Source organism: Numida meleagris, chromosome 4 (assembly GCF_002078875.1).
Source record: "Numida meleagris isolate 19003 breed g44 Domestic line chromosome 4, NumMel1.0, whole genome shotgun sequence".
Taxonomy (NCBI): domain Eukaryota; kingdom Metazoa; phylum Chordata; class Aves; order Galliformes; family Numididae; genus Numida; species Numida meleagris.
Window position 1 is genome coordinate 72,643,177 of NC_034412.1, and position 22,861 is coordinate 72,666,037.

General features: G+C 37.5%; 2 protein-coding genes across 2 annotated transcripts in view; both read left to right on the top strand.

Moving 5' to 3' along the window:
- Nucleotides 1-4,256, top strand: CNGA1 (cyclic nucleotide gated channel alpha 1). The gene is made up of 7 exons (XM_021396801.1): nucleotides 1-107; nucleotides 590-661; nucleotides 1,026-1,055; nucleotides 1,238-1,336; nucleotides 2,052-2,159; nucleotides 2,299-2,405; nucleotides 2,839-4,256. Exons 1-7 carry the CDS (start codon nucleotides 1-3, stop codon nucleotides 4,254-4,256), a joined length of 1,941 nt encoding a protein of 646 aa, XP_021252476.1.
- The window catches only part of NFXL1 (nuclear transcription factor, X-box binding like 1), a 43,624-nt gene continuing 27,324 nt past the window's right edge, over nucleotides 6,562-22,861 (top strand). The window contains exons 1-15 of the mRNA XM_021393851.1: nucleotides 6,562-6,850; nucleotides 7,968-8,138; nucleotides 8,517-8,626; nucleotides 9,728-9,861; nucleotides 11,152-11,330; nucleotides 11,496-11,657; nucleotides 11,782-11,882; nucleotides 13,151-13,265; nucleotides 13,559-13,683; nucleotides 14,520-14,642; nucleotides 14,981-15,071; nucleotides 17,620-17,740; nucleotides 18,332-18,488; nucleotides 19,240-19,331; nucleotides 20,822-20,843. Coding sequence (XP_021249526.1) covers nucleotides 6,691-6,850; nucleotides 7,968-8,138; nucleotides 8,517-8,626; nucleotides 9,728-9,861; nucleotides 11,152-11,330; nucleotides 11,496-11,657; nucleotides 11,782-11,882; nucleotides 13,151-13,265; nucleotides 13,559-13,683; nucleotides 14,520-14,642; nucleotides 14,981-15,071; nucleotides 17,620-17,740; nucleotides 18,332-18,488; nucleotides 19,240-19,331; nucleotides 20,822-20,843 — 1,863 coding nt within the window. The 5' untranslated portion in view covers nucleotides 6,562-6,690. The remainder of the gene's footprint in view (nucleotides 6,851-7,967; nucleotides 8,139-8,516; nucleotides 8,627-9,727; nucleotides 9,862-11,151; nucleotides 11,331-11,495; nucleotides 11,658-11,781; nucleotides 11,883-13,150; nucleotides 13,266-13,558; nucleotides 13,684-14,519; nucleotides 14,643-14,980; nucleotides 15,072-17,619; nucleotides 17,741-18,331; nucleotides 18,489-19,239; nucleotides 19,332-20,821; nucleotides 20,844-22,861) is intronic.

The window sequence follows — 22,861 nt, forward strand, 5'->3', positions numbered from 1 at the left end:
ATGAAGGTAGGGGTAGTTGAGACCCATCACTCCCATGCAATTATTCCCAGCGTGGTGGTGCAAGACACCAGTGAGGATCCTGGACGGAGGGACAAAGGGGAAAACAGGTGTGACAGATTTGCTCTATTCTATTCTATTCTATTCTATTCTATTCTATTCTATTCTATTCTATTCTATTCTATTCTATTCTATTCTATTCTATTCTATTCTATTCTATNTCTATTCTATTCTATTCTATTCTATTCTATTCTATTCTATTCTATTCTATTCTATTCTATTCTATTCTATTCTATTCTATTCTATTCTATTCTCTCCTATGCTATGCTATGCTATGCTATGCTATGCTATTCTGGTGTGTAGTGTTTATTTTTCTATTATTAAATAATTTGCATGGGATTAATTGAGCATAGATAACTTGCCTTCATCTAATTTTCTTCATTCTCTATTAATAAATTGATTTTATAACAATGTGATGTATTCTTTTTTGTAACCATTTGCATAGATTAAAATTGTGAAAAACGGCTTTTGACAATGTAGAGGAAATATACATTTTTTATTTCAGCAGCTAATATATAACTGTTCTTTTGCTGTTCCCTAGGCAATGGTATCTACCTGGTTCATTTGCACGATACAATATTAACAACAATAGTAATAAAGATGAGTAAGTACCTTTGCAACTTCATAAAATGATAGTACTGCTATATTGGCTGCTTAAGTAGCAATGAAAAGGAGTAATCTTTATCTAATAATTTCCTTACAAGCAGTTATGTCATGCAAGTAATCCCAAAAGAGATTACATATACATTTGAACTTTATAGACATAAAATATTAAGATCATTCCCAATACCAAAGCTATTGCTATTATGTCTATTAATTGCAAATGGCAGTAGTTCTGTATGAATGCAATAGGAAAAACAAATTTTCAAGGCCAAACAACTAAGTATAATGCTTTATCCTTAACAAACTCAGATGATTCTAATAATTTAAAGTGGAAAAAATAACTATTGTGTTTTCTTTTTCCTTAGAGAGAAGAAAAAGAAAAAAGAAAAGAAGAGGTAAGACAAAAAATCTACTTTAAGGATCTACTTCTTGAGTGCTTCTTTATCGTTGTTGACTTCTTGGTTGCAGCACTGATTTTTGCTACCAGTAGAGTCTACTACTATTCCTAAAGCATTTAATTCTCCAAATATGCTTTAACTTAATCTGTAATAACTGAAAATGTAAATCTGTTTTGTAGCAAGTCAGAAAATAAAAAGGATGGAGAAAGACAGAAGAACAAGGAAAAAAAGGAAAAACACAAAAATAAAGATAAGAAGAAGAAAGAAAAGGATGAAGAGTAAGTATTTTTCATTAAGGACTTGCTATGTTAGTTTGATAAAATTACTTTTTAAGTAGAACCGAAAAAAATCCATTCGTGGACACGGTGTAAAAAAGATGCTTACTCTCTAGTAAATTGGTATACGGACTGCTGTTGCTCTCCTAGGAACAGATTCATTCTGATTTATATTTCTATGTAGAAAATAGAATAAGAACATGTATGCTGCATGGAATTGATCTAAAAAAAATAAACAAAAAAAATCACGTGTGGATTGTGATTATCCATCATATTTTGGTAATGCCCTGCAGCAAAAGATGTGCTACTAAAGGAAGCTCTTCTGCATTTCAGTGTCAGCTATAAACAAGTAAACTTTTCTGTGACCTAAAAGCTCTTGCTTTATCTTTTTTTGTTACTCTTAGAAAAATCATCATTTCCTGATCAATGAAGAGAAATATGTAGTGTTTGTTTTCATGTTCTTTGGTTTTTGTATATAAACGGTGCTGATAACTCATCTTGCTCAGAACTAGATGTTTCACAGTGAGGAAGGTATGGTTTGTCTCATTTAAACATCCATATTCATGTAATCATTTTATTGCATTCACTCAAGGAAGCTTAGCTTTAACAAAGACCCTTTATTTAACATTAATAATTTCTGGAATTCTTTGTTCCTCAAAATTTATTACGCATATTTTCAGTCTCTTCTTATAGCTCCTTTTCTCTACCTATCTCTCAGGAAGAAGAAAGATATTTTCATTATTGATCCAGCAGGAAATATGTATTACAATTGGTTGTTCTGCATCACAATGCCTGTCATGTACAACTGGACGATGATTATTGCTAGGTGAGGTACTCCTTCAATAAAACTTCTGACAAACTGTAATATATATACCTAATAGGAAACTTACTTCATTCAACAGTCATTTCATTCAGGTATTTCATTTTGTTTTCATGGTAACTTACTTTTTCCTTTTCCTATTCAGAGCCTGTTTTGATGAGCTTCAGAATGACTACTTAGCTGTATGGTTTATTGTTGATTATGTTTCTGATGTGATCTATATTGCTGACATGTTTGTACGGACAAGAACGGGTATGTATACTTGATTATAATTGAATAATTCATTCTTTCTATAAATATGTTTATTTTAAAATCTTATACTACATCCAGAGCTAGATACTTTTAATATGGAACTGAAAGTCCAAGGCTTTTTTCCCCATTAGCCATCCTTCCTATAGCGTGTTTTTTTTTCCCCCCCAAATGTTCATTAGATATTGGAACAGTGGAAGGAAAAGAATCAGAACTAGGAAAGTATACTTTTCAAAGCTGTATATTTTAGCTTAAGCTGAACCATATGGCACTAAGTTGAATACTTGGACATGAGAAACTGCTTTTAAGAAAAGGAAAGTTGTGCATCATCTGGAACTTGCACTCAACATGTTTTTCAAAGAACGTTTGGTTTGACACTAAATACAAAACAATTGAAAATGAAAAATTTTAATAGTTACATACAACTTGATTTTAGGTTACCTGGAACAAGGTCTTCTAGTGAAAGAAGAACAAAAGCTTAAAGAGAAATATAAGAGCTCCCTACAATTCAAATTAGATTTTCTGTCAATCATTCCAACCGACCTCTTATACTTTAAGTTAGGACTGAATTACCCAGAATTGAGAATAAACCGACTGCTCAGAGTAGCTCGGATGTTTGAATTCTTCCAGCGAACAGAAACAAGGACAAACTACCCAAATATCTTCAGGATCTCTAACCTTGTCATGTACATTGTGATTATTATTCATTGGAATGCCTGTGTGTATTATTCGATCTCAAAAGCCATTGGATTTGGGGCTGACACATGGGTCTACCCCAACACCTCCCATCCTGAATTTGCCCGTCTGACCAGAAAGTACGTCTATAGCCTCTACTGGTCCACACTGACCCTGACTACTATTGGTGAAACACCCCCTCCTGTACGGGATTCTGAGTACTTCTTTGTTGTTGTTGACTTCTTGGTTGGAGTATTGATTTTTGCTACCATCGTTGGTAATGTCGGTTCTATGATCTCCAACATGAATGCAGCCAGGGCAGAGTTTCAAGCAAAGATTGATGCTATCAAGCAGTATATGCACTTTCGGAATGTAAGTAAAGACATGGAAAAAAGAGTTATAAAGTGGTTTGACTATCTCTGGACAAACAAAAAGGCTGTGGATGAAAGGGAAGTCTTGAAGTATCTGCCAGACAAACTCAGAGCAGAGATTGCAATCAACGTTCACCTGGAAACATTAAAAAAAGTTCGGATTTTTGCAGACTGCGAAGCTGGTCTGTTGGTTGAACTTGTTTTGAAACTCCAGCCGCAAGTATACAGTCCTGGAGACTATATTTGCAGAAAAGGAGATATTGGACGAGAAATGTACATTATCAAAGAAGGCAAACTTGCTGTAGTCGCTGATGATGGAGTGACACAATTTGTGGTCCTAAGTGATGGCAGCTATTTTGGAGAAATCAGTATTCTTAATATCAAAGGCAGCAAAGCCGGCAATCGAAGAACAGCCAATATTAGAAGCATTGGATACTCAGATTTGTTCTGCCTGTCTAAAGATGATCTCATGGAGGCTTTAACAGAGTATCCTGATGCGAAGGCAATGCTGGAAGAAAAAGGTAAACAAATCCTCATGAAAGATGGATTGCTGGACATTGAAGTTGCAAATTTAGGAAGTGATCCTAAAGACCTGGAAGAGAAGGTTGCTTATATGGAAGGATCAATGGACAGATTACAAACAAAGTTTGCCAGGTTGTTAGCTGAGTATGATGCTGCACAACAGAAACTGAAAAAAAGACTTACACAAATCGAGAAAATATTGAAGCCAGTTATAGAGCAAGAATTCTTAGACTTTGAAGAAGCAGATCCATCCACAGATAAACCTGGAGTGACAAAAACAGAATAAAAATCTAGCAGCTGGCAATAGGACTGAGGGCCAAGTCTTTCATGGAGTGGAATATATTCTTTTCTAATCTTGTATGACCCAACTATTACTTACGAAAAATTATCTGTTGAGATAATATCACTGATTCCCTACAAGCAACACATATTTGGCAGGTTTAGGAAAGAAAGAGAAGAATCAAGAATGAGGACAGGACATAAAATCTTACTATTTTTGTTATATCGTTGTACATCAAATGCATTCTAATTATGTATGAATATTGAAGGTTTTGCTGACTGTTTTAAAACCATTTCTTCATGTCTTATGGAAAGATGGAAAAGTTTGGTAATTGTATTTATTATCTGAAGTCAATATAGGCATGAATTATGATAATACATTTGTGTATAAACAAACACATTTTAACATCTACTCATTAAAGTATAATTAATTAAATATGGGATATTACATAAGGAATTACATATTTCTGTTTATAAAGAATTAGGTATATCTACAATGCAGATGTGAGCACTGAAGGTTGTAAGATCTGGATAATATTATGACTTCACTGGGTCTACCTCAGCTGATTTCTTGAAATATGAGTGGGCAGTTTTAAAATGGTGCTGTTTTAGGGATAGCACAGGAAAAGGCTGGAATGTGGAGGGGAGAAAATCTGGCCTTTTTTACATATCTGTATAAGAAGTACAGATGGCTGAAAATCTAGCTGTTCTTCCCACAGTGGTAGCACATGCTGAAGAATGCTCTGCTCTGTGTAATCCCATGGGTGCTGAACACAGGCTACCATTTCTTTAATATTTGTGCTTAAAAATCTTTATGTTGCTAAAGTAATAGCTATGGATACCAGCAGAGTGCAAAAGGAGGAGATGATGGAAGGAGGCCAGGCTCTCCCTGCAGCATCTTCTGTAGCTACTGCTGGGGAAAGAAAGCATTTTTTTTTAATTTTAATTGGCTGGGTATTTCTTTCTCCTGTTCTTACTACTAAAATAGTAAAATATACCGTTTCACAAGTCTGGTAAGTTTTCAATCGGTTTAAGAAGCATCTTCTCCTTGGCTTTTCCTTAGCATATGTCTTTTTTTCATTGGCAAATTTGGTTTTATTTGTTGTGGTCTCAGTCTTGCCTAGATGTTTTCAGTAGATTTTTATTGTAGTCACTTGATGTTGGACTAGTTTAATAACTGTGAGTAAAAAAAAGGGAATGCACAGAGAGAATACAGAATTCCGTACTTAGGGCATTTTAATATCTTGGGCAATTGGACTTCCAGTCTTAAACAATACATGTGTAAAACTGCTATCACCTGATAATATTTCTATATTTCTATTTTTCTCTTTAGTAAGATGGAAATGCTACAAATTGGATCTGTTGTTTGAGCAAAATGGGTCTCTCGCAAAGTCTATCAATTTCTTTTATTTTTTTTTAATGCTAATGAGTTTCTAGAATGGGAGAGATCTATAAAAGACTGATTTAAGAGCAAGGATTAAATGTTATGAAGTAATAAACACATAGGTTTTATACGGAATATTTATATGGGATGACTGTTCATTCACTATTGATCTTGTGCTTTGAACAACACAATGGAAAATGTGTCGGTGAGGCAAGAGGGTATGCATTCAATTCAAACCTATCGTGCTAACAAGAAGGAGTGTAATTCTGGCATTTTCTGCATTTTTAACGTTGGGCTTTGCAGTCAGCATTCTTGTAATTCAGATCTTTATTATAACTCACAATCCATATGGCAGCAGCATCCTATAGGGCTGTATCGAGGCACTTAAGAAGCACTTTTCATCTTTGTTGAAGAGTTTAAGGTTGTGTATTAGAGAAATGTTACAGAATTAATAATATTATACCGAGTCTTAATTAATAAAGACAGAGGGCTACTGCGCACGTTGTCTCTCTCGGATCTTTCAGCGATTACATGAATTGCAGTCACTAGTTGCCGCTTTCCCGTGAATAACATTTCAAAACACAAAAAAACAGGACTGACCACCAGCAGCTTATTTAGTATTTTCAGGCTCTTTACGATCTGAAATCTTTAATTAACTCCTATCAATATGTATTTGCTGGAAGAAAACCTTAAATACAGAGCCTACAGAGCCACCACTTGAACTCCCCTCCTCCTCCCGACCCGAGGATTGCTGCCCCCCCCAGCTGGCAGCACGGCCAGGCTGCGAGCAGGAGACAGCAGCGTGCGCACGCCACCGCTCCGGAGGCCCCTCCGCGGTGCACACTAGGTGTTGTAGTCCTCCGAGCCGCCGCTCGGCCCCGTCCCGCCGCCTCGAGCCTCACTGCCGCGCGGGGGGCGCTGGGAGCTGTAGTCAGGCCTCCGCCTGCCGCTTCCGTGCGGAGGGGCCGGGCCGGCGGGGAGGGCGGAGTGCTCACCTTAGCGCGGCTGCGGCCGGGAGGCGGCGGGAGTGAAGCCGTTCTCCCGCTGGCGGGGAGGGATGGAAGCGGCCTGGCGGCAAGGCGGCCGGGGCCGGGGCCGCGCCAGGCTCGGGGATGGGCTCTCCGGCCGCGCCGGGGCGGCTGCTCGGCCCCCAGCCCCAGTCGGCCGCAGCGGCGCGTGCGTTCGGGCGGCGGCGAGCGGCGTTGAGGGGACCGGCGGTGAGTGCCCCTTCTCCCCTTCAGCCCTCCGGCGGGGCCCCGCACCCCGGCCTGGCCTCGGGGAGACCCCCGAACGGGGCCCCTGGAAGAGCGAGGCGGACGCGTGTGGCGGTGGGCCCGGCCCCAGCCCCGCTGCCGGAGGGAGTGAGCCGGGGGTCAGCGCGGGCAGCCAGGCGCGAGGTCGGCGGGGGCCTCGCGGGCCCTTCCCCCCCCCCCCCCCCCCCCCCCCCCCCCCCCCCCCCCCAGGAGCCCTGCGTGCGCGCAGCGTCCTGGAGCTATCCCGAGGTGTTTGCAGTCAGTGCCCTTCGAGCGGTGGGGTGAGCTTGAGGAACGGCTGCGGCGTGGTTAGCAGCTGTTAGGGAGCGCGGTGAGGACCGTGCGCGGCAGCAGGCAGGGGTCGGGCGGTAAGCGGGGCGTGTGTAGTGTAGTACGATGGTGGGAAACCAGCAGGTGCCTTAGGACCTCTGGTCTGCTGAAGTCTTTTAGAGCACTGGAACGCCTTATCTTAAAGGCATTGAGGTGTATTACCAACTTTTAAGTTCTGTCGTTCTTTTCCCCCCATGAAAATGTTCCTCAGCTTCACAGGCAGAAACTTAAAAGCTAGTGTTAAGGTACCCTGTCGATTCTAATGTTGCTATAACCCCACTATTACAATAAGGACTTGTTGGTTGGAGGGAAATCAACTGAAGTCAAAATGCAAAAAAAAATCACCAGATGCCAGGAGAGTTGGCTGTAGCAAATTGTAACATTTGCTGTTGCCAAGACTTGCCTGATCTTGCTTTTTTTTTTTTGCCTTATGCTGTGAAACATGTTGGTTGTTTTTTTTTTTCTCGTGTTGTTTTTACAAATGTTTTTAGTAATGCATCATTATTAATGAATATATTTCAGCATGTCTGGTTGGATGTCAGAAGTAACTGACAAGTAGTAATTCCTGTTGCCCAGTGAATCAGGAAAAGTAGTTTATATTTTCCTGTGTGGTGTTGGAAGTGTAACAAAATAGCACCCTCAGATACCTAAAATAAGCAAACTCTAAGAAAAGGGCGGCTGAAAGGATGAAGAACTGAATGTGGTACGATTAACAATGGTTAAGATCATGACAATCTTTTCTTTTAAATAGAATTGTCTTCACAGAGGAAATTTGATGAAATTAAGAGAGCAAATCAGGCTGCAGCAAGAAAGCTAGTTGAAGAGCAGTTTAGTTCTTCATCAGAAGATGATGATGAAGATGCTGAAGTAAAACAAGGAAAGATTTTGGCAAAAACATTTACCATTTACACCAGTCAAACCGGTAAACTTTTTTTGTAATGTAATTTTTTGGATATGAAAGCATGGAAGAGATGATATTACTGGTTATGTGTTAGAGCTTTTGCACAATTGGAGAGAAAACACTGTTTTTCTGATGTACTTCTTTCTTTCTGATGTACTGAAAATACTTGTTCCCAACAGTACATACTTGCTGTGTTTCTTGCCTTATTCAGCAGAAACAATGGTATAGTTTTGCAACTTTCTTAAGTAATAATAATTACTAATTAATAATGTGGTTTTGTAGTAATACATGACTGCCCTCTGTTCAGAGGAAAGAAATTACTTTTACAATGGTCTCAACACGTACAGAATAGCAGGTCAAACAGTACTGATTGCTTTAAAAATTTTTTGTACATTAAAGATGGAGATGCAAGTGAACTGGAACGTACAAGACAGTACATGAACGAAGCTTTCCAGTCAGGGGCTATGACATGTCTGATCTGCATTGCTTCAGTTAAAAGAAACCAAGCTGTAAGTATTTGACTGTATGCTTTCAAGTATTTTAATTTGTAGCAATATCATACATTATTGAAAAGATAAAGAAATTTCTGCTGCCTTTCTTTTACCAAATATTTCCATTCATTCAAAGCTGACAATTTGTCACATCATGTGACAGGTACCAAAGGCATAAAACTGCGTTTCTATTACTTAAATTTCTTTTCAGCAGCAGGTTGATATTCTAAGCAAAATATTGTTACTTCACTCCAGAACTAGCAAAGAGGAGTATGCTGAAACCACAGTGGTTTAGTGATAGAGAGAGAATACTATCAAAATCAGCTCTCTTAAGCTGAACAGAATTAAAAGCAAATGTTTGCCGCTTCTTTTGAGGTATACTTCTTTAAATCTTTGAAAAAAGACCATATTGCAAGCCATTCTTGTAAAGAAGTCTTTTTCTTAATGATTTTAGGTAACTGTTGATACTTGAACAGGGAAAAACTTCTTGATACTTTTACCTAGGGTATGTGATAGAGTTGGGCTTGTTTAGTCTGGCAGAGAGGATGCTAAGGAATGATATGATTACAGGCTCTGGCCTCTTGAAGTTGTGAAGAAAACTAAAGCAAGTCTTCTATGTGGTGACAGATGGTATAATAAGGGGACGTGGCACAATCTGAGGCTTGAAAGGTGCAGACTAGATACAGGAAAGGTAGTGCTATGCTTGGAGAGGTTGGCCAAGGTGATTGTGGAGTCTCCATCTTTAAGGACTCCCCAGGTCTTAAAGTTAGGCAACTGCTAAGGTGGCTGTAATTGCACTTTGGGCAAGAGGTAGCACTGTATGACCTCTAAAGGTGTGCATATCTCAGCATTTCAATGATTACATGAATATTTTGGGCTCCGTAAGCTTTGATGAAAACTTACCACAGTGGCAAGAAGAATAGGAATGTGAATCTGTACAAATAAAACTTCCTCTATTAATCTGACATAACAACAGGTGTAATTTACCTTTGGAAATCTGTTTTTACATTTTACACAAATAGCAAGCTTGTTTTTCTTTTGATATTGGATTTTCATCAACTGAAACAGGGGGAAAAAATACTCATTAAAAAAAAAGTGGCACTTATATCTGCTCACTAGGTCTGGAGTTGCTGTGGGTGCTTCTGTATATTTCACCTGGTGTGCATCCAAAAGTGGGCCAAGGACAGCCTTTTCCTTGTGTCATCTCCTTTGACGGATGATGATTTTGGGAAGAAAGATTATCCGTGGCCATGGTGAGTTCTTCGTGATATATTTACATAGATTCTTTTGTTGTGAAACGTGTGCACTGGAGTTGCTTTAGAAAGGATTGGTACATGTAAGTGACATGCAAAAACATACGTGAAAAAGTTTAGAAGACTTGCTTTTGTATGGTTTTTCTGAATTCTTTTCAAGTTTTTGCTAACATAAGTTGGTAATATTTCGGTGATATTAAAAGTATTTTGCTACATCAAATTCATTTTAATCTGTGAAAAAGTAAATGATCCATCATGTCAGCTTTTTAGTAATTATTTCAAAATGGTCTTACTTATTTATCTGTGTCTTTTAAAATTGGCAAACAAAATTTAAAATTTAAAAAAGTCTGTTCTAAAGTAGTAAGATGTTTAGTTTTTCTTTTACTAATTATGATTTTTAAGTCCCTTTGTAACTCAAGTTAGTCATGAATTTTAGATGAGATTGTGTAAAGGAGGTGGTAATACTGTGGCTACATGAATGAACTTTATTTTTTCAGTACGTTTGTCTCTGAAAGTTAAGGTTTCTCTGTGCACGTTCGTTTTGTACTATAATTTTCCCACGTGCTTTTATGTGGGTATATGCAATATCTCTAAGATAAAATCCTCTGTCAAATTTGGTCGAAAGTGCCTGATGGATTCAAAAACTCTATTAACGTAGGATCTCAGACAAGCTGGTTTGCTTAGAAAATAATGTATAGAGTTATTGGCTGGCGATGTCTCAAGTTTTGTACAAGTTAACAGTGCCTGCTTTGTTACAGATTAGTTCTATAAACACTGTGCTTAAATACAGTACATTTAAAGATTGCAAGACAGGTGACGTTTATTGTGTGCTTAAATAAAATCTGCGAAGTCATTTCAGAGAAATGGTATATAGGGGCAAATTGACATTTTGTTTGAAGATGATAATGACATAGCCCTCTTAAGGACTCTGCTCTTATCTGAGGAGGAACTGCTTGTTTGTTGTCTTTCCCCAGTAGCTGTCTTGTTCTTCTTGCCTCCCCTCCCTTATCTGGTGGTTTACAGCAGAAAGTGCTTAGGGCCTGTGGAACTGACAAACTACAGATCTTTGGTGCCTATCAACCTTTAGGAATGATGCATTTTTGTAATATCTGACACCGTCAAGGCTAACAGATATGTGTATAGCAAGACCTTTGTTGTTTATTATAGATATAGTTTTATTGGTTACACTAGTTGTAAGAATCTTAATTGGTAGCCTGTTAACAAACTAGGGAAACTGAAATAATTAAAACTAATGCTTTTCCTTTTCCCTCCCTTTTTACCTTCTTATAGTCCAAAATGTAGGTTTGAATACAAAAGATCTGAAACTCCCAATAAGTATTACTGTTACTGTGGAAAAGTAGAGAATCCAACAGTGGACCCATGGCTGGTACCTCACTCCTGTGGTCAAGTATGTGAGAGGGAATTCAAACCTCCTTGTGGGCATAAATGTTTGCTACTTTGTCATCCAGGTAAACTCATTGTTTCTCTTGATTATTTGATCTCTATTTATGTAGTTGTTGCATAATTTTACTTTAAATCAGCTAACTGTATTTAAAATTCTCTGAATAAAATAGATGTTAGTTAAGGATGTGTTTACTGAATAGCTAGGAATGATTTTTTTTTCCTGTGCTTAGGTCCCTGTCCACCTTGTCCAAAGATGGTCACAACATCCTGTCACTGTAGGAAAGCTAAACCAATGCCCCGAAGGTGCAGTGCCAAGGAATGGTCATGTCATCTGCCATGTGGACGAATGTTGCTGTGTGGACAACATACTTGTGAGAATCCCTGTCACTCAGGTAGACTGCCTCCTTAGGCTTCAAAAAAGCAGTTGTTTCACTTTTTAAGAAATATTATTATTTTCCAAGTTGAATACAAAATATCTAATTCCTATGCTCAATGTAACTTTACAACTTCATACAGGAGATTGTCAGCCTTGTCCACGTGTCAGTAAACAGCGATGCATCTGTGGAAGGCAGACAGCAGAAAGGCTTTGTGCAAGTCCTCAGTGGCAGTGTGATCAGGTATGTTCATGAAGATGCCTTTCCTTAGCTTGCTCACATCTTTATAAAATTTGATTACTCAGTGTATTACAGATTGAAAAGGCACATTTCTATGTGAAAATAATTTCGCTTAAGTTTTAAAAAGTGCAGTCAAAAATGTAGGCAACAGTGTTTGAGAATGACTATACTTGGTAGCCTACTTCATTTCTGACAGTAGTTAAAACTACACTGTTTAGGAATTGTGTTAGCTGTAAGCTAGTAGTGAATTTGACCTGGTACTAAAAAAAAAAAGAATATACTTGAAGCTGAAATGTCATAAACATGAAACCAGAGCTTAGGAGGTAAGTTTCATGCTTGTTTACTTCTAGCAACTGTAGCAGAATGAAAGCCATGTGATTCATTGTTTAAAATATATTTCCAACTCATTCTTAAGGACTAAGTCTGTAGATTGACAGACTGGAAAAAATAAAAATAATTTAGAAAATTTAACTGGTGGTGTGGAAATTGTACCAGAACGTGCTAGCCACTTTGATCCCAGTAAGAAGAGTACTGAAGACTCTGTAAATCAGTTAAAATGATGTTTATTTGACCTAACTCTGTACAGAAAGAGAGAACAGTGTAATTAATATTATGACCCTTTAGATGGTGGGAATCCAAAGCTGTGCAGCACTGAGTGCGCCTGGGATCCGTGTTCAGCATGCTGTGCAGACCCTGTCCGTAGCAAGTGTTACTCTGTTTTGGTCATTCAAACTGTTGTAGGATTTTGTTACAAGAAAGCAACTCTGTTAATCTCTGCTACTGCCAAACAGAAAGGATGTTCCTGTGAGAACTTCTTGCTGAGCTTCTAGATAAAGGCAAGGTCGTACGCTTGGCATAGTAGCTGTCACCAAGTAGGAGCTGCCTGTGGGCTCCTCTGTTGCTATTAACTGCCTAAGTTTAATCACTGGCATGGGATGTGTGCAGCACACGGGCCTGAAGTCTGTGCTATATGCAGCCTACCACATTGTAGGCCTGTGCCTACTCAGGCTAACTTTTATGAATCACTGACCCCTCAATGTAGAGTGGTCTTCCGGTCAGGATCGCTGCAGGGGTGATCGGTTTCATTTGGCAAACTCAACAAATTGAAAGCTTGTTAACAAAATCATTGCTACAATTAGCTCCTCATTGCTGAGAAAGTTTTCATTCCATCCAGGCATCTGGCATCCATAGTTTTTTTTTGTCTTGAATTGTTTTATCTTAATGTGTCATTTTGTTACATTGCATTCACTTGGTTTCTCTAAACTTTCCAGGTGTGTGGGAAAGCTTTACCTTGTGGTAATCACACATGTGAACAAGTTTGTCATGCTGGTCCCTGTGGAGACTGTCCTCGTTCTGGGAAAAGGTCCTGTCCATGTGGAAAATCAAGTAAGCCTTCTTTTTGTTCCCCAATAAGTTAAATAAACATCACCCAGCCTTTGAATGTCAGCAGTTTAGGTTACTTCTGCAGCGCAAGGTCCGTAAAAAGGTCTTAGAGTGAGCTGTGAAAGCCGAAATGTACATTTCTGCATCATTCTTTCAAACTTTATTTAGAGTTAAATTTCTAGAGAAGCTTTTTTGCAAAAACAAGGTAATTGGCATTTAGGTCACATTGCAGTATGCATTGTTTTCTAAATTTTGTTTTTCTAAATGTTTTCTTGTCCTTCTCTCTTTTCATCTAGAGTTTATGTTGCCTTGTACAGAAGATGTGCCCACCTGCGGTGATAGTTGTGACAAAGTTTTAGAGTGTGGCATCCATAAATGTTTGCAGCGCTGTCATCGAGGTCCCTGTGAAACATGCAGACAGGTTGGTCCAGCTGTGTAGCTGTTTCACGTATACTAGTGTTTGCGAACACTCTATCTTCAGAACACTGCAAGTTGACTGAGGAAAATGAAATGATGTCTGTCACAAAATCTATGACTTTTCTGAGATAAAGATGTTTTATTATTGTAATAATTATTATTTTTAACTTAAGTGCACCCTGAAAGACACTTAATTTTTACCCAACTCTTTCCTTGCTGTTCTGTTTTTATATGTCTTTGTTCATGAAAGAGAAGATGATGTTACATACCACTGTTTTCTTGTTAGTAAGAAAATAATGCTTTGCTCAGCCCTAAGTACCTGTGGAGCTTTCGTGGTCTGGCCTGTAAAGCTCTGTCTGATGGTCTCTTCTGGACCAGTCTTGACTGTTAAGTCTGTGGTGGAAGTAGTTAGTATATTATAGCTGGAATGAAGGTCAGATTTACTGTGCCGGTGAGGTGGTTTTTTACATGAATTCATTTTGCATGTATGCTTGATATCTTGCACTGTATACTCAAATGGTTCTCTTGAAGTGGCCATCCTCCTGGTGAAACCAAGGCTAAAGTCTTACCGTGAAGTGCCATCTAGAGCGCAATGTTTGCAGTGCTGACACAAGGTCCCACACTGGTTATTGCTCTTAGAGCATGAAATACACTATCTGTTGTGATAGAGCATTGTAATGTTACTTGGCCATAAATGTTTTTTTTTTTCCAGCAAGTAGTAGAACATCTTTTTCCACTCCTCTTGCATCTGTTTTCTTTTCTTTCCATTTTTTTTTTCTTTTGGGGATGGACTTCATGTGTATTAAAAACACCTTGCTTTTTCCCTATGTTGCTGCCCAGGAGGTTGAAAAACAGTGCCGCTGTGGGAAGCACACTAAACGCATGCCCTGTCATAAGCCTTATTTTTGTGAGACAAAGTGTACTAAAATTCGTGATTGCCAAAAGCACCAGTGCAGAAGAAAGGTAAGAGTCTGGAAATGGTCTGTCTCAAATGTATTGCCTAGATAATAATATATATCTATTTATAATTTAACTTTTAAGATGTTCCAATGTTTTTTGGAAGCCTTCTGCCTTTTTAGTGTATCAGAAATATACTTTTAAATGTGTGATTTTTTTATTAAGTTTGACTTTTTATCAAACAACTTTATAGATATCCTCATTCTATTTCTGAAATAAATTTGAGGAAATTTGACTAAATTTCATGAATAATATTTCAAGAAGTATTGGGGAAAATAAGATAGTAGAAGAGGACAAATTTATACCAGAAGTTTGTGGTTACATAGAGTATTTTGTTTCAATAGTGCTGTTCTGGGAACTGTCCACCTTGTGATCAAGTCTGTGGGCGGACCCTAGGCTGCAGAAATCACAAATGTCCTTCAGGCTGCCACAGAGGTAAGAACAGGTGAAGGATCCCCGTAGTGATAAACAATAATAACAAACAAAATATGGTTTATTTTAGTGCTTGTATGACTCTGTGGTGCTCCATGAATTCCCCCCCACTTTGCATGTGGGCTTTCTGTGGGAGCAATGTGTTTGAAAGTCTTTCAGTGCTGGTTGGAGCCTAAGGGCTTACATAATGACAGCCAGTGTTCTTGCCTGCTAATTTTACTTAGCAGTGTTCCTCTGAAAATGCTCTATCCCCTTTCCAACTGCTTAATTCAAAATGTATTGCTTGACTTTTCTCTAAATAATTCTGGTCACTAAATATGCGCAACGAAGTCCAGCTATGTACAAAAATAACAATGCTGGTTAAGTTTGGATGGATTTTGAAAATCCTAGAGTACAATGTGTGATAGGAGTGGTCTGAAAAAAATGTTGATGGAACTTGAATGTGTATTAAGATCTTACAGATGAGAAAATAAAAACTTGTTACTGAATATATGACAGATAACAAAAATTTTACTACACCATTCAGTGACCTTGGTTAAAAATATCCTGAAGAATACCAAAATTACCTGGCAACTTTTATCCTGACCAATTGCTTTGACATTCATTTGGTTGGGGATTAAATTGGAGTGACTGAAAGGGGGGTATTTTCTCAGCAGTTTTCCTTCTAGAAGCTGATGCCCTGCTGAAACAGCAGCAGAATAGCCTGTATAATTTACCTTACTATTCTGAACTATAAATTGCAGCACCTCAGGAAATAATTCACAACTTGTTCAGTCAGTCTTGCTTTTGAGGTAGTCAATCTCAAAGAAGATTGGGAAAAGTAAATGCGGTAGTTGTCCCATTTAATGTCTTTTTTTTGTTGTTGTTTTTCCTGCATTAGTTTGAGCTGGTTGATGCAATCATAGAATGGTTTGGGTAGGAAGGTCCCTTAAAAATCATCTAGTCCTGGGCCCCCTGCTGTGGGTTGGGTCACCTCCCACTAGGCCAACTTGCCCAAATGCCCATCCAGCCTGGACTTGAACACCTCCAGGGATAGAACATCCACAGCTTCTCTGGGCAGCCTGTGCCAGTGCCTCAACACCCCTCATAGTGAATAAATCATAACTAAATAACAGGACAAAATTCTGGTTGGAAAACTTCAAGGAGCTAATGCTGCATAACAGGATAAAGCTTAAATTCAATAGTTAGCTTGTATTTGTTGCTCATTGCGTCTTACTACCTGTCCAGAGGTGACATTAATGTTTTCTAATAGTTAACGTCATTATTAGAAGAAATTACAAAGAAATAAATATTTTAAAGTAATTTAATAAATAAGGGGTGTTGATTTTGTGAGAATTTATACCCAGTGAAACAAATAATTATTGTATCAGATGCAGAAGATTAACTCCTGTGCTCTAACCAATCGTAGCCTATTACAATTTGTGATACCTTATTGTCACAATGTTTGGAAATATTTCTAATGGAGGCAATGGGTTTGACTTCAAAAATATATATTTGTGTGTTTCTTCCTACTCCTCAATAGTTTTGTTGCTTCTGGAAGTTATGACTACATATTTTATTGTCAGTTTGTAATACCAGATCATGTTAGCAGTGACCTAATATCTTAGTGACCACTGATTTTAAAGGAAATAGCATACCTCCTAGAAATAGCTTGCTAGATCAGGTTCTTGAAAAGGTACCTGTTCTCAGAATTTTTAAGAGATAGCTTCTGATAATAGGCTCTTGGCATTCAGCAATGTACATGTAGTTAAATTGTAGGCATACTAGTCACTCAGGACAGCGTAACGTTAGACTCCCAGTTTATTTTATAAAAGTACCTGTTTATATGTGCTGATTGTATATTACAATTCCGTTTATAAATATTGTGTACTTCCAACCATTTTTTCTTCAGCAGCTTTTTGTCATTGTCTGCTTCTTGAGGTACTGTTTCTCAGATCCCACTGACAAGTTGGAATTGCTTAAGAACTTGTACTGCTGATAATGCTTACAAAGCATTGCTTTCTTTAAAGTTTGAGTGCAACATGGTCAGTAAGCCAAAATCCCACATCTCTTTACAATGCATATTCTTACTGTTAATTACTCAGTAATGAAACAAAGATGGCACTTGAAGAAGTTGTGTGGGAGAGCTATAAATTTAAAGACATATTTTAGTGATTTTTTTAAAATATATTGAGTTAGTAGTATGAATTATTTTATAAATGAGGAGGGTCTTTTCAAAAGAGCATTAATTGTATATAAAGAATGAGCATTTCTTAGTATTGTCCAAAACAGTATCCTACCATTTTTTTCATTTTCTTCTTTCATCTTTTGTATGCTGAAGAAAGATGATTTCATACATATGTAAGAGTAAAATGTAGATGACAGTATTAAGCTTTGTGTTGCCCAAATGGTTGGGCTTTAGTGATGTTGGCTTCTTTTTAACAGCCATTTGTTATTTAGATCAGCAGAGGAAAATAATCATACCATGTGCAAATTCAGAGTTATATTGGTTACAGTTGTTTATAATCAGTAGTTTATTCGGGTGATCATGCTGTTAATGAATTTATTTTAGGTAGTTGTAATCCCTGTCCAGAGACTGTAGATGTGAAATGCAATTGTGGGAAAACCGTTATTAAAGTGCCCTGTGGCAGAGAGCGCACCATCAAGCCTCCCAAATGTAAACAGCTCTGCAGGTCAGTATAGAAAGTGGGTGTGTTTCTAGTTCCTTAGTGGAATTTAAAATATCTTCGAAGAAAGAAGTAAAATATAACAGTTTAAACGGTAAAAATTACGTTGCTTGTCGGTTTCTGTATTCTTGACTATGCAGATGAGGAGATAAGTACTAATCCTTCATTTAAGACAACTCTTTGATGCTGTGGTTTCATGAGCAGCACGTTATGGGGAGGTTCTGCTCCACTGAGCACTTCTGACTCTTTAGTCCACTCCCTTCTTCAAGTCATCTCTGGTACCTCCATGAGGCAGTTCACTTAGAAATCTTGAAGATGAAAATGAGAACAGAGTATTTTCTGCTGAGCTGCAGCAACGTTACTTAGCCTGCATTTGAGTTGGGATTCTAATAACTGTAATATGCAAACCCAGCTTTGACTTTAATTTCACTTAGAACTCATGTATAATTTTACCATTATATTAACTGCGAGGAAGGTGAGAATTAAACTTATTTTTAAAAACAAAATTGTTTTAATTCTTGTATTTGAGCCGTAATTGTCTAGTGACTGTATCTTCTCATTCCTTGCTGTCATATTCATATCTGCATTTTGCTTCAGTCGCCCTCCTACCTGTCACCACCCTACCCAGGAGAAGCACTATTGTCACTTTGGTCGGTGTCCTCCCTGTCGTCAGTCTTGCCAGAAGATGTTAACGTGTGGTCATTTGTGCCCTGTTTCCTGCCACGATGAAGCACTTGTGAGGCAAACTGGCATTGTAAGTAACTAGTGAAAAATTGAGTGTTATTTGTGTTCTGAAGGATAGGAAACAGTTGTTTGACCTTAATCTTTTGTTGAAGCCTGTGTTCAATTACCTACTCTGATCTCTGAAAGAAGTATTCGTACTGCTTAAGTGAAAAATGAAGTGGCTCTAGTTCCTTTGTTGCAATCTAATTAATTTCATAATCAATGTACTTGGGCAACTTTTAGCAGTTAGAGCAATTCAAGAAATTATAAGAACTTCTCTGGCTAGAGTTTCATTACATATGTTTAATTTCAAATATAACCAACCAGTAATTCTTAGGATAGAAGGAAACAGTACAGTTTAATTGATATTTACTAAACCATCAAAGTGTGTAGCAGTTAGAAGTAAGAAATTGACATCTTCAAATATGATGCTTATGTATGTTTTAGTATGACGACTTCAATTTTTTAGTAGGAATTTTTCTATATATTTTTATATTTTTACCTCTACTAAATGCTTGTTTTGGCTTTTTGTTTGTTTAACTTTGCATTTGATTTTTAGCAGTAGGGCCCCAGGCCTTTCTTATGTATTGCCATGCTAAAGGTGAAATTGTAGTTCTGTTTGGGGAGGTGGTGTTGGGTTTTCCATTCAATTTTTTGTTGTTTTTTAGATTACTAGAAAGTGTATTGACTTCTGATTTTTTTGGAATTGGGATCTCTTTAGATGATAAGTTTATTTAAGGTTGAACAGGTGGTTCCAGTTGTGTTTTGTACTTTGCTCTCAGCATCACTTCGCAGGTCCTTGGGAACAGCCATCTGAGCCAGCTTTTATTCAAACTGCATTACCGTGTCCACCCTGTGAGGTTCCTATACCAGTGTAAGTATTGAAGAAAGAAAGGAAAAAAAAACCAATGTTTTGGACATGATAATACTGTTCTCCTCTTCAGATGAAGTGAGTTAATGTGAATGTAGCATTCTCATAAACCTGCAAGTATTGGTGGTCGTTTAATAGTTTTGGTTCTATGTTCTCATTATATGAAAGGACAGATAGTTTTCGTAAAAAGTGGTTGTTTCTGACACAGTGCTGCCTTAAAAGAAAAGTATTAAAATCTCAAAGACTGACATGGTAAATTGATAGTCTTAAGTGACGTACACCTTTTTTTTCCATGTAATTTCTTTCTTTTTTAGTTTATAGGATTGTAACTTTTTGCATAACTACTTGCTATTTTGTTTTTCAGTTGTTCAGTGCATGGATCTTGCAGCTAACTTACTATAAGCTGATGGAAAGTATTCCTACTCAAGTATCAGGAGTACTGTGCTCAGAGTTCCCAAAAGCTGAAAAATGTAGAGATCTGGACAGCTTGGTTTCAGTATTTGGGTACTTTACCATAGGAACAGTCTCATGTAGGTGTTTAGCAGGAGGTCAATGTGTAAAATCATGCATTATGTAGGGCACGTCTCCTATTTCTTCTGAACTCCCATCTTAAAATCACCTCCGTCAGGCCAAAGGCACTTCTCCAGAAGATATTAGTTTGCTAAGTGAGAAGGAAACCATACTGGGAAAGTTGTGTTTGATTTTCTAACTATAGGTAGCGTTGCTACATTTTATTGTGCTTGGCAAATTGAAGTTCTGTTACTGCTAGATAACGTTAATTCTGGAATATCCAAACTCTTCTGATAGATCATTGCAACTATAGTGTTCTTTTTCTTCATGAAAGTTACGTGACAGAAGTTTCCTGTGCTACAGAGTCCCAGATGCAGGACTTTGTATTTCATGAACTTCCTATCAAACTATTCCCAGTTTGTCAAGGTGCTTCTGAGTGGCATCGCTATCCTCAAATAAACAAGAATGCCACTTGTAACTGTTGTCCAAGTAGTATGCAGCCAACAAACTACTACCGTTTGAACTTGGTGATCCTGCCAGTTTTTCATGCAACTAATTGTTCATCTGGCACCGGTACATCCCAGCTTGAATGCAAGGTTGCTGTGGGGGACCCTTGATCTGCAAAAGTCTGATTCTTCTTGCTGATAGCCTGTTGTCCTAAAGACCATACGTAGCTATAGGTAGTTGCTTTGTGTTACAAATTCTGGAGTTGCCATCATAAAATAATAGCAAGAACTGTTGAAAAGGTGAAGGCATTGGCCTACATAAATAAATTGATTTTTTTTTTTTAGTTGGTGCTACAAAAGCAGATTAGTTTTTGACCTACTTTTTTTTAGCTGCATGTGTTGCCTGCACTGGTCTGAACTGCACTTTTTTCTTTAGAAAAGTATTCCTTTCCTGTGAAAAAAACACTATCACTCATTTACTTAAAGAAATACTTGTTTTCTAAATCTTTTTTTCTCTTTTTTTACTCTCCTTAACAGGGAGTGTCTTGGACAGCATGAGGTGAGTCTGGAAACTTAAAAATTTATAAAATATGATGTGTATCTCGCTTTGTCAGTCTGCAAGAAAAAGTACTGAGGGAGAAATGTTCAGTGACTTTTTTATGTTTTAAAAGCAATGAAGTAACTTGTCACAAAGGCTTACATATTAGAGGTATTTTAGTTCCTTTTTAAATTAGAATTCTTGTCCAGAAATGAAAACTCATGATTTATTTATTAAGCTATTTGTGTATTCTTGCATATTTGTTCAAATAGTGTTTAATCTGATTTGTCTGTCTTCACTATATATTTCTGTGGTTTTCTTTCCCACTTCATTCCATAGCTATTCTTCTCTCTCTGTTACACACTTTCTTCAGTTTTCCCGCAACTGCTGTGCCTTTGTGTTCATTTTAAGAGGAAAGAGAATATAGTGCAGTACCAGAAATTCTTAAGTGATCTGGATCTAAGCATGAATGGATAGTGTCATAATTTCTGTGTATTTATAACTGCTTATTTCAAAATATCTGAAAAAAGAAATCCCCGCTCTGTTGCATAATACTCTTAGCAGAGTCAGTTAGTGACTTTGGGTCATGGTTTTGTTACAGCTTACTTCAGAAAATAAGGGGGAATCTCAGAGTCTATACTTAAGGAATTTATGCTTACTGATACTGGATAGAACTTTCCTTTTTTTGGCCAACAGAGTGCAGTGTTTCCTTCCTGCTAAAGTTTGGCAGCCTCTGGAGAGGAATTGTCTTAATCTTTGAGACTTTGGTAGCAGTAGAAGAAAAGATGACTTGTTTATTACTGTACATGTGTAGGGTGTTTACGGTGTGTTTTCACTGCATTGTACATTTCATGTTGTTCTGAGATCTCTAAAGAGAAGGAAAAAACCCACACAAGACCAGTAATGTTTGCTCAGTGTTTTACAGTCACATTGGCTCTTAACAAGTACTCTCACCTCAAAGTAATTTACTATTGTTAGAAAGAGGAATTGTTTGTATGGATTTCTGAGCACTCGCTCTACTGCAGTAGTTTCCGGCCCCTGAGGGGATTTTCACTGGGTAATCGGAAAGTTTCACAGGTGAGCGATGTAACTGTTTTCTCAAGCAAAGTTTTCCTGTGAAGAAGGATTCATTGCTGTGTTATGATTTACTTTTGTTGGGCTGTTGTTATACAGCCTATAATGGGAGGGGTACAAAAGCAGTTAGCTGAGAATGAAACAAGTTACAAGGATTCCTTGTGCTTTACCAAGATGCCTGCAGACGATGAATAGAAGAGAGAATGGAAGCAGGCAGTTAAGGAATTGTACTCTATTGCTAGTACAAATTTACTGCTTTTACATTTTCACTTGGACAATAATTTTAATTTGTGTCCATGCTGGATTATATTGGTGAAGTTTTTTTTAATTTCTCTTTGACATTTAATTGATTTTAAGGGATAGATTTAGTTCTACTTCTCACATGTCTTTGTGTATTTACAAAAGTGATTTATCACTTGAGACAACAGGCTTAAAACTACTTTTCAGAAAACATAATTTCATCAAATCTGTGTTCACTGAAATATGATTCTCCAAGATGTTTAACCTAAAATAAGGTTTCCCGTGGCTACAGCTTGCAGCTTTCTTTTAAGTATTTTTACGGTGTCAATTTCAAGTATTTTTACTTATAATTAGAACAGTTGTTAATTTTTCTTTCTTTGATTTATAAATGCTTAAAAGCAGCACTCAATTTTGATTGAAGTTGTAGGTGTGAAAATCACCTGTCATCGTAGTTGTTGCTGCCACAAAATAAAACTTGGTGGTTTACTTTTATTTTTGACTTTCACGTTTTATAGCAGTAACGTACGTGTGGTCTTTTAAAATTGAATTCTGAGAGCTGATGTTTATATTCAAAACCTAATTTTATGGAAAAGTATTAAAGCCTGTAGAAGGTTTTAGGAAAATATTCCTGTTTTGTTTATGATGAGTATTTAGAATATACTGGAAAATCAGTCTTCTTCTCAGGAGGAAAGAACTCTATTTTCTTGTTGTTTTTTTGTGGGTAT